The sequence below is a fragment of the Carya illinoinensis genome, chromosome 1, assembly GCF_018687715.1.
Source record: "Carya illinoinensis cultivar Pawnee chromosome 1, C.illinoinensisPawnee_v1, whole genome shotgun sequence".
Lineage (NCBI taxonomy): Eukaryota > Viridiplantae > Streptophyta > Magnoliopsida > Fagales > Juglandaceae > Carya > Carya illinoinensis.
Window position 1 is genome coordinate 40,777,054 of NC_056752.1, and position 12,302 is coordinate 40,789,355.

Below are 12,302 nucleotides of genomic sequence, written 5' to 3' on the forward strand. Positions count from 1 at the left end.
ACACTACACATAATTTATATGACATAATTTATATTATTCAAATTTTAAAACTTATCTCCTAAATTAAATTATGCCACGTAGATGATATATAGTATAAAAACATTCAAATAACATTATTCTTAGAGTAATATTAGATATAATTTTAAAATGTGTAAGCCTCACATTTCCTTTAGAAAAACATGGAATCCAACATTTAAAAACAAAAATTATATAGATCCTATATTTACCTATTTTTTTAAAATAAATGTACGAGATTTTACACACTTGATCTAAAATTACAAATATTATTTTTGAAAAAATTAATAGTTGTGTTTTTTCGTTTTTATTTTTCATTTTTAATTTGCGTAGTTGGGCTAAGTTGGATTATTGAGCTAAAACACGATGACATGGCATCGTCCTTTCATTTGATTAACAAAATGATCACGTTACATGGTATTGAGAGTTATTTTGGGTGATTGGATGGAAAAATTATCTCATCTTATTTTATTATTATATTTTTAAAAAAATTTCACACATAAGATAGGAAACAATTCAATTTTTCAAATCTTAATTAAACTTTTTCAATTAAAAAATAATAATAATATTAAAAAATAATTGAAGAATTTAATGGGCATAACTCATTTCATAAAACCGATTCAAAGAGAAATGGTTGCTCATTACTTATAAATATGCTCAAAATATTGTCTACATGCAATGTGAGATTTATTCCTCAATACCCTTTCTCACATGTAGGTCAGTATTTTTTTTTTTTATCCTTGTCACAGAGTAAGTAGTGTGGGCTCCTATTCGTTTTGTGATAGGCTCCGATACTATGAAAAAATTTATGAATCTAACATATCTCATAAAACCAATTCAAAGAGAGAGGGTTGCTCATTACTTATAAACATGCCCAAGATTGATCTTGTCCACAAGAAATGTAAGTTTTATTCCTCAACACCTTTTTTAATATTGTTAGAAAATCATCTCATCTCACTATTCAAACAACTTATTTATATTTCAACATTCATCTAAACCATCTCACCATCTAAACAACAACTTTCATCTTTCTGAAAGTTAGCGTGTATATAAATGCATGTAACCCTTTTTTTGGTTGTCTATGTACGTGTACGACCCAGCAAGTTCTCTAATGCCTGTATCATAACTCTTTACCTAATTCAGTTTTATCAAATTTAAAGTAGATCGTGTACAATATTAGGCTCGCATTATAACAAATGAGTTGTATGTTCAAGCTCAATTCGTACGTACTCGAATAAAAAATTATTAAATAAAGTTGACCACTTAGCACAAGCTCGGATTCAATTCGTTTTTCACCTATAATCGAGTTAAATGGCCACCGTGTTACTTATCCAATATCCAGAATGGGATTCTTCATTGAGTTACTCTCGTGTGATTTAGCACGCACTGCATTATTGGTTCAAATCTATTCATTTATTCTCCATTAAAAAAAAAAAATCTACTTATTTATTCACTTTATACTATTATATCAGAACTTATTGAATTTTATATTATAAGGCGGAGATATCCATTAACTCAATTAGATGGAGTATTTGCAACTTTTACTATATGTGCCCTCTTATTCAACTTTCAATAAACATGATATTTGATATAGTAATTCATGTTTACAGATAGCAAAGTTATGAGTATTGAATTATATAAATTAACTTGAATACATTCTGTTTACTTAAACTTTTAATGTGTCAATTCTTAAAATCTTAATATAACTTATATAGTTAATAGGTGATACGACACCATCGGCATAATCTTTCTACAATTAATTTTTATAAAAAATTTGGTTGGGAAACAACTTTGAGCAAACCGAAAAGTCCATTGTTTGATGTCAAAATCAGTTTAGGCCCAGTCTTCTAACCCCATGAGGAGGCTATCTATTGGGCTCATGGGGATTAAGGCCTCGACCCATTTTAAGGTGCCCATTAGTGACTAATGAAGGAACTTTTATCGTTTTTCTTCCCAATCATTTCTCTCCACTCATTTACTGATCGTTATTGTGAAGTTTTGCACCAAAAATAGAGTCCAATGCGGAATAATGCATTGGCCAGTTCCATGATTCTTCTCTCAAGCGCAGGTAGATTAGTTGAATAGTATTATTAGAATTAAATAAGTCATTCTCCCGTGAAGCATTGAAATTTTAACTGCAGAAATAATTTGTACAAGTTTCAAATAGATAAATTCTATATAAGTCTTCGTTAAGAAGTGGAATTTACTTAAAAGAACTATTTGTTAATGGTAGGACCTACTTTTTTTTATTGAAGATTTATACGAAATTTGTCTATTATTGAGATTTATATATAATATTAATATTGATGCAAAATTGCAACTTTTATTAGCAAAAGCGAAATGGTACACCTTACAAAAAAGCTAAAATACACGTAGTATATATAGAATTAGCAAGAGTACTGTAGTCATTAGCTCTATATATAGTTTAATACACATACATATATATATAATATGTGTTTATATATATGTTAAACTCAAAACATTTATTAAGGCGTGCCTGATACTAATTAGGTTAGTGGTTTATGCATTAAACCCAGATTGCTCCAGCGCGCTGGAGCATTGGTTTTAAGGAGCGCTTGAGATGGAGGCTCATCACCTCGTTGGTTCCACCCACTAGTTCACCGCCGATGAACACCGCCGGCACGGTCGGGTTACACCCAAGCCTGAGAAGAGCTTGCTCGATCTCCCTCCCTCTCGGGATCTCATCCACCTCGTGGACTGCGGCGTTCACCCCAAACTCGGTGATGAAGAGCGTCTTGATGGTGTGGCACATGCAGCAGGAGCTCCTACTGAAGATCACCACGGGCCTCTCTGATGTCATGTTTGAGACTCTGTCCATTGCCGATATTGCAGAAGGCAGCTAGCTCTAAGATATAAAGATATTGACACTTCTAATACAATACTTTCGAACCAACCTAGATTAGGGTCCGAACGTGCAACGCCAAATCAGAGTGAAAGGTCTGGAAAATGAAGAAATAACAGAATAATTAGGAGAGCGATCGAGCAATTAATGCATGTAGGCAATTTTGTGAGGAATGTGAAGGCAGTACCTGATGAGGTTTTTGCTGTGGGAGAGTTGAGCCCCAAGAGCTGCCATTTATATAGGACTTTCATCACTGTGGCCGGGTTTGCAATATTAATGCGCAACTACCAAGGAAAAGTTTGATCTGGTGGTTGTGAAGAAAAAATGAGAATGTTCCTTTAGATATTTCAGTCCTAGTCCAAATTACACTTTGATCATTACTTGACAGCGATTGAGGTTAACCAGACAAGTAAAGTTGCACAACAACGAATCTTGGCATACGATTGTAGTCTAGGGACGTGTCCTGCATAGAGTTTCGATCGCATTATTATCTACTAGTGCCTACAGTATACATTGTTGAAGATAATGATATATTTAATTTTTATAATATTTAAGATATTTACCTTTTTTTTTATATTTTAATTTCATTTATCTATAAGTAAACATGTATACCTTATATTCATTAATAATTTAGAAAGTAAAAATGTAGCCATCGTAATCTATTTTTCTCTCTCTCATCTCCTTCTTCTTATATATTATATTTTATTATCTATCATGATATTAGAGTTTTTGGCTAATACTAAGCTCTATCGTGTGAAATATTTATTCTTCCACTAGATTTATCTCTTACAAAATTTATATCACCATTCAATTATGTATCTCTATCGTCTTAAATCAATGTATTTGAAGTATCTCTATGAGCTATAAGATCTTTTTATTGGATTTTGATCTATTCGGAGTATTGTTTGAAGCCTTAAATCCAATTTTAGGATTTTGATTTTGGTCCAATAGTTGACCAAAGCCAAAACTACAGGTTTGATGTTTTAGTTGCCAGCCAATTCATCAACAATACCATCATCTTATTGACAATCAATAAATAAATATGAAAACTACTCTCAAGTTTTAAATTCAAGATTCTAAAGTTCTCTACCTTAAGTTTGATAGGATGTTAAAAATAATATAAAATCAATAATTTGATTTAATATTATCTTGATTTGATTTTCATAATTATCAAATCATTTTGATTTAATATTATATTAATTTAATTTTTATAATATTTAGAATATTTATCTGATCTTATTTCAATCTAATTTTCTTATAATTAGAAATGTATATATTATATTCAGTAACAATTCAAAAAATAAAAATGTAACCTTCAAAATCTTTTTTTCTCTCTTTTCTTCGTTTTTTTTATATTATATTTTATTATCTATAGCATGCTATTTGACAGAGAGAGCGCTTTTAATGATTTCTTCGTATTTTTTATATTAATATTTTATTATCTATCAGCATGCTATCTGAGAGAGATAGAGCTTTTAATGATTCATACTCGTTTTTCTCGTACCTAATCACGAGGGACTCGAGGTAAGGGCCATTTTGCAGGTACACAGTGGACCCAAGTGGCCGCTTTCATTGGGTTTTGGACACACTCATCATACACTGACCATTTTTTTTTTTTTTTCTCAGCATCATACACTTACCATTAGTTGTAATAATTAGTCCACCCACATAATTATGAACCCTTAATGGGGTGTATATATATATATATGGACTAGTTGTTATAATATAATATAAATATCAAAGTTGACTATTTTTATTAATTAAATTTTTTGGTATAAACGTTTATTATTTAACATATAAGTATTAAAATAAGGATAATTCTTAATTAGTGAACCGATAGTTGACCAATTTTTTTTTTTCTTAGTGATTAAGTAAGTGAATATTTTTAAGTTTTTTATAATAAAAAATTATTTAAAGATACTAAAAAAATGAATAAATGAAAAGCTAAAAAAATAAAAATATTTGAAATGCACTAATCGGTTGAATTTGTAGGTAGTGTCCAAGTTGCTACTAAGAAAGAGTATGAACCCACGTATAAATTAAGAGAATGTTGAAATATAATTCACATAATTAATTAATTCATATCTTTTTTATAATTTAAACTTTTGGATGGAATGTTCTCAATTTCAACTCGTAAGTCGCACCGTATCATATTTAGTAATCCGAAGAGAGTACGTACATTTTTTTATCATGTGGGTTTTTTTGCCGTATATATATATCTATCTATCATGGAGCTAGCATCTGCTGAGTTGGAGGAAGGAGTAGGACTTATCCAATCGGGACCCCTTTTTTTTCAGTGGCAATTAGATTCGCGTCCAATACAAGAAATTAAGGGATAACAGAGAAAGCCAAGTACTGAAGGGAGAAGATTTCAAGGAAAATGTTGTTCAAAAGTCACACACAGAAGATCAAGATGAAACCCCAACAATATTTAACAGCCATGGTAAAACTTGAATAGGACATCCATCTTGATAAACGACGTACTGATATATATATATATATATAACTTCATATATATAGAACTTGTTCACGTACGTACGCGGGTAGGTTACATGCATATAGTAGTGTTTATATATATATATATATATAATTGCAGCCTTTTGATTGGAAATAAAACTGAGTATAAAAACAAAAGAATTTTCCTTTAGGTCCCCTGAAGCTTGATATGCTAGCTATGGCCGGGTTTGATTGCTATCAACTGAAAATACGTCTAAGTACTTATTCGAAAGGATAAACTGATATGCATGCATGCCAGAACTAGTACTGCAGCCTGCTGGTGATCTCAAACAGCAATTGATATTTGAGCAGTGCCGCACGAGTTCCGTCCGATCGAGGAGAGTAATTTTAAAAAGAAAAAGAAAAGAGTGATTCGGGAGATACTATGGACCATTTTCGGTGGGTTTAGGATTTCTCTTAATATTTAACAATTTTCTATCAATTTTTAGGAAATCTCTCTATCGTCGTAAAAAAATATTCCATTTATTTTTTGTTTAAAAAAAGAAAGAAATTCCCGGTCCGGTTGTCGTCAAAAAGAATAAAAACTTCTTATTTATAAAAAATGAACTTGCTTTTCTAAAGCAATGGACCATAAAAATTACACTCCATCGTCGATGTGATTCATCAAGAGTTGTGATCCATATTATTCATATTTTTTTAATTTCTGAGTGGTAAGTTCATATATGTACAAATTCACTACAAAACAATTGTTCAATTGTAATCCATCATTTCTTGTGAAAATGACTATATTCTATCAAAATGAATATTTTAATCTTAAATAGTCATTTTCATCGCATGTAATTTATAACAGGTAATTTTTCTTGTAGTAAGAATTATTCAAAAGATAAACTCCTGATCTCCCGGGTTTCGCTTAATTTGTTGTATAGCTTTCTACGTATGTATACCGTGATACTGATGATGATCAGCCTCATGTCCTAATTATTCCTTTATTAATTAAGCACGAAGTGCACGGCATTACAACTATGTATAAAAAGAAGTACTACTTCATCTTAATTACGATGATCAGAAGAAAATACAAATTAGAAATAGAACTGCGCCAAAAGGATTGTCTGTAAGGTAGTATTCATGCAACTCCTCGTGGAAAATCTACCAATATTATTCTTGAAAGCTATATATAGATGGATCATATATGCCATCTCTAGAAAGAACTTTATCAAAATAAAAGGCTTGTTTGCTTTTTTTTTTTAGGATATAACTTTTCGTCACCATTAATTACTATCGAATCTCACTGCTTGTACACAATTACTGGTCATATGGTAAAAAAAAATATATGTATTAATATATGTGTGTATATATATATGTCGTGTGTATACACATATATATTTATATATACTCTAGATCTATTGTATCATTTGTATGGCCCAGAAAAGAATATATCCCTCCTTCTATGTTTATCCAAGTGTCACATGTCGCCAGGATAGCATATATATATATATATATATGTCATGAATCCAAGTGCCTCATCCATAACCTGCCCAATTCGGAGGCCAAGGGCCAGTTTGTAGCTAGGGTACTTACTTTACCGTACGGATCTCTCGTACTTATACGTCATCTTCTAAATCTCATGAATAATCACAAGCATACATCAGGCATGCATGATGTGAAGAAACTAATACCTGCACCATCATTCAGATTGATCAAGGTTCGATCGATATTTATATATATATATATATGAGAGTATCCATGATCAAGATTTCTACTTTGCCGGATGATCAGAGATCATGTAAGTTAATTGCACACATACACGCATACGCATGCATGATGCACTTTCATGCAACATGCAAGACACATGAGGGATCGGGACATGAAAAGAACATATATAGATACGAGATCGATATATGCATCGAGAAATTAGGATAAGGTCCATAGAAGAAAAAGAGATCAGAAGTTGGGGTGGTGGCCCGATCAGGTGGGGAAAGAATGTCAAGCTACTTTTAGCGCATGAAGATAAAGAAGATTAACGCAAGGACGGATCCTGGCATCACATATATTATGGTTTTAGGTTGGTGAAGTATGACGTACAAATTGCTCTTGGATTAATATTCCACTCAAGAAAGAGAGAGAAAGGGAAAGGGAAAAGGCCCAAGGAACCATATTTTATATTCTTTGCCTTTATCACTTTTTAGATACGAAACAGAAAGAATACAACTCCATCCAAAATCTAAAAGCAGAAAGAAGAAAAAATTCTCTTATACTTGGGTCATTTAATTCGATCATGGAACAGAATATATACATCACCAGTGAAGAGATATGATCCATCGATCTATTCAGTTACCTTGTGTTATAATCATTTTATTTATTCTCGATGAATTGCGATTCTCGCCTCATCTCGTGGTGCATGTATGCATCCTATCTCCTATAGTTATATATAATACGGTTTCGGATGCCAATTCACATGTCATCATCGCTATTTGTTAATCCATGATCATCAGCATTTAACACGTAAATGAATCTGGGATCTTTGGTAATTTTGCTTACTACTCTATCTTGGAAACGAGAGTAACGTGCATTAATAACCAATAATCATGTATATACTGATTAACATGTGAAATGTGGAATATTGTACGCATCTCTCAAGCTTCTGAGTTAAGTAAAAGTTGATGTGATCGTCGTACGTCTAGGCTTTATATATATAAACATGCAAGAGAACCATAACTTCTCTTTAATTGTAGAAGGTTTTGCAAATTTGATTAGACAGTTTGAACCACGAATCATGTTCATGATTTGAAACAAAATGTGTTTTATATATTGAGAAGAATATATATATGTGTGTGTGTATGTACAAGTGTTATCTTGCAGAAGTATATGTTCTCCTAGATCTTATTATATATATATATATGCGGAATGCTCGATCGATGGTAATAAATTATTGCTAATTGCACCCACAAGCATTTATATAAATATTAGAAATTTGTCGATTATCCATGCAAGCACACAAGCATATTAGCCCCAAAATAACCAACTAGATGAAATTAACTTCATTTTTCTTGGAAAAAATAGTGTGACAAACCCTAACGGCCCGCCTGTCATAAGTAGTACAATATGGTAATAGACCTTTAAAGTATATATTTTAAAGACTAATTGTTTTCTTAGATAACATATTAATTTAAAGAAGAATTATACTCAATGCAGGGCCTTTTATTATATATCTATCTAATGGCTCAAGCCCCGAGGTTGTTTCTGTTTCCCCACTTTCTTTATCTCCTTTAATTTGACAGAGATCGATGGCCTGGTGCTACGTACATAGACATCATCTAGAGCTTAACATCAAAACTTTACGTGGAATTTTCATGTGCTCAGAGCCATGCACCAGATAGCTAGCTGGTTTATTCGGTGATGCAACTATTCGTGCGCGACTACATCGATCTTTCACCCTCTCATCCCACGCAATCGTTATTTATAATATAAAGTTGACATTCCCCACCCACACATAGTAATCGAGGGCAGGCATGCAACATTATATATATAATTTACCAAAAAAAAAAACACTAGTGAAGTACCGTACGTTCCATAATAATATTTTTCCTAGTGATCTATGCACTTTCGGCAGCGTTTGGCTTATCTCTATAGGTCGAAGATTCTTGGAACAACTAGGAGAGATTGTTAGCAGCAAGCCACACAAGTCTCTATCAAGGGTACTGATCACTGATTTGGACCCAGCTAAAATCCAAATTATATATATATATATATCTCAGGGAACCTTCACCTTTTCATTCTGATGATCTCTTTCGTACGTGCATACTTCGGATTAAGTAAATAAACTTTATACATATAATAATCGATCCACGTACCCAACTTTTGCTTCCCCTAGACGTTATATAAAAGGGCCTTCAGAGCTAATTCATGATAATTTCCATCACAAACGTAGCTGCCTTCTAAAGTATTAGATCTCCTATCAATCTTCATAGCTTGCATTTGCCATATTTTCCATCACAACCCACGATCGCTAATTACCTCTAGCTATTTTAAAGTTTATTCGTCTTCGGAAAGTACTACAAGCTGCTAGCTCATACGTACATTTATACTTCTCTTTAGCACAGCTAGAGAGAGAGAGAGAGAAAAGCTTCTTCAATTGTGAGTTAGCAGGACCATCAATAATATCAATGGATTGCATTGTTAAAATTGCATCGCAAAAAGCAGTGGTGATCTTCAGCAAGAGCTCGTGCTGCATGTGCCATGCAATTAAAAGGCTGTTTTACGAGCAAGGAGTGAGCCCGGCAATTTTCGAACTTGATGAGGACTCGAGAGGGAAGGAAATGGAGTGGGCACTCACGCGGCTAGGATGCAACCCCTCAGTTCCGGCAGTGTTCATTGGGGGTAAATTCGTGGGCTCTGCTAACACTGTCATGACACTTCATCTCAATGGCAATCTAAAGAAAATGCTCAAAGAAGCCGGAGCTATTTGGCTCTGATTAACATGAATATTACAGATCATTTGCCTAGCTCGATCTATCTAGCTAGCTAACCCTCGGCCCTAGACGTTCTATGTTTTTGAATAAGGTTAACTCAGCTCTCTTTTTTTTCCCTCTTAATTGAGCCTTTCCACCACTTTTTGTGTAACTTTTTTGTTTCTACCTATAACTAATAATATCTGGCGGCTCCAGTAGGAACAATTAATGTCATGCAGATTATGTGGCAAATAATTATATATATAGAGTACTCTCATGTGTACGTACGTAGTTCCTTACTTAAAATCTCTAAATTTTAATAGCACACTACTACTTTAAAATTGGCCGGCCGGCAGTACTACTTGTACTATATTTAATTACTACTACTTGTATCAAGAATGGCTTTTGTTTCCTTTCGAAACTTCATCGAATTTCACATTTTCATTCCCTTAATTACATGCTCTCGTTCATGATCAAGCACATGCAGGATCAAAGGCATATATATATGTATATATATTAAGCAACTATTTTCTTGTTAGTGTTGTGGGGATCTTGGGGAGGGGGTTTCATAGGGATGATGACCTCGCACAATATTTATGATCATACGATATTCCAATAACACGATCCCTTGTTTATTAATTACTAATCTAGAAATATTGCTCTCGAGAATATAATTAATTTGGATCAATTTAAGAAGTACTACTATATATATATTACTAATTAATTAAAGCTCCTATTTTAAAAATATATAATAAATTGCCCTATATAGATATATATGATCAATCCACCATCTTCCTTGTTACTAAACAAAGTGCATGATTCCTTGCACGAATATTTCGTCCTTCTAAGCTAGAGTACTATATATACTTGTTTTAGTTATCTGTCTCTGATGCATCACAATAACTTGTCCTTAGCTTTTGAGACAAGCATCTCGAATTTATATGCTACCCTAACTAATGAAGCTTTTCTCTTGCTTCTCTCTCTCTCTCTCTCTCTCTCTCTCTCTCTCTCTCTCTCTCTCTCTCTCTTCTCAAATGCATGGACCTTTTCTGATCTCTGGTAAACACTGTTTTTATTGGAAAATCAGAAACCTCATTTGGAAACCATACTACTTCAAATGATCTATTGCATAGAGCTTTTTAACACCATGATATGCATGCAGGCCTATATGCTCTCCCGCGAGATCCCTTACTCATCATGATTATCTGTTACGTGCACCTGGCTAAGGCTAGCTAGCTAGTTGAAATAACAAAGTATTAAGCCCCATTTAGATAATAAATGTTTTCATCTCATCTCATCATTACAATTTTTTTAAATTTCTACATAAAATATAATAAACAAATAAACATTTTTAAATTTTAAAATAATAATAGTAATATTAAAAAGTAATATTTTAACAATATTTTATTCAATTTTCATCTCAACTGATTATTTTATCTAAACTCACTATCCAAACGACACCTTAATGTTGGTTGCGAATTAAAGATTTCAGTTTCTAATTTTGACTACACATGAAGGGTTACTTTAATTAGCTAGGTTACTATACAACTCGTTGCAATTGTTAAACAACTCGCTTGAAATAAAAGTCTAATAACTGTTCAGCAACGAGATTTTAGCTTTGCAAAATTTTCGTTGCAAATGATGCATTATTAGCAATAAAAAAGTATTCATTGCAAAAAATCATCTGTTGTGGTGTGCAGCTTATAGTCTTATCATCAAAGAATATTTCTACTTGTAAATTGTTGTACGTAGATGCCTTAACATAACATGATTTGATTTATACGATTTCCAGACCATACATGTTCTGTCCAATTTTTCTGTAGGAGAGGTTTGGTATCACGTACGCGTCCATGACTTCAAAGCAAAATAAAATGTGGGGTACAATGGGCGGGGGTATCCCTATCCGCACAAGTTCTAGACTTGCCAACTTGAATGGAATGATCAATCGAATGATTTTTTGGAAAAAGGACAAAAATATAAGCCATTGATCAAGTCCTGAATTGATAAATTAGAGTACTGTAAAGTCAATTCGGAGATGATGATCTATTGGGGGTTGGATCAATTTATCTAATGAGAAAACCAAGCATAAGCTAAATGTTGGATGGCAAGATCAAACTCACTCTAACCTGTAGATGGTGTTAAAAATATAATATAAATAATTAAATTTACCTTTTCATTCAGTTTAAACTTTTGAAGAAAGTATTGATTTTACACGACATCATAATAGAAATTCTGAGTTCGACTCGGCGAAATTTGAAGTACCGTTAGTTTTAAGCATATTATTAGGACCAAATTGAGTCTTCAAATTTCACCCAAAGCTCTTTTTTCTTTTCTCTTCTTTTTCTCTAAGCCAGAAAGCTCTCTTTCATATATAAATCAAATTGATGAGAGCGTAGAGAAGAAGATCGATAACGAAACACGGAAGCTATCAACCACCATTTGAGAATTTTTCCACTTTTCGAGTATATATCAATAAAAGCAGAACTTTTAACTTTTGGGGTATATATCCACTCTCCCCA

At 32.6% G+C, this 12,302-nt stretch overlaps 2 protein-coding genes across 2 annotated transcripts; one reads left to right on the top strand and one right to left on the bottom strand.

Moving 5' to 3' along the window:
- Window positions 1–2,318: 2,318 nt before the first annotated feature.
- On the bottom strand, window positions 2,319–3,099 carry LOC122302788 (monothiol glutaredoxin-S2-like). Its single transcript, XM_043114213.1, has one exon. The coding sequence runs from the start codon at window positions 2,852–2,854 to the stop codon at window positions 2,543–2,545; it is 312 nt and encodes a 103-aa protein (XP_042970147.1). The 5' UTR covers window positions 2,855–3,099; the 3' UTR covers window positions 2,319–2,542.
- Window positions 3,100–9,233: 6,134 nt separating this feature from the next.
- LOC122302800 (monothiol glutaredoxin-S10-like) lies at window positions 9,234–10,082 on the top strand. The gene has a single exon (XM_043114224.1). The coding sequence runs from the start codon at window positions 9,499–9,501 to the stop codon at window positions 9,805–9,807; it is 309 nt and encodes a 102-aa protein (XP_042970158.1). The 5' UTR covers window positions 9,234–9,498; the 3' UTR covers window positions 9,808–10,082.
- Window positions 10,083–12,302: the final 2,220 nt, after the last annotated feature.

What these genes read in the sequence shown, in the direction of transcription:
- LOC122302800 (XM_043114224.1), top strand. Translation starts at nt 9,499, where the DNA reads ATGGATTGCATTGTTAAAATTGCATCGCAAAAAGCAGTGGTGATCTTC.
- LOC122302788 (XM_043114213.1), bottom strand. Translation starts at nt 2,854, where the DNA reads ATGGACAGAGTCTCAAACATGACATCAGAGAGGCCCGTGGTGATCTTC.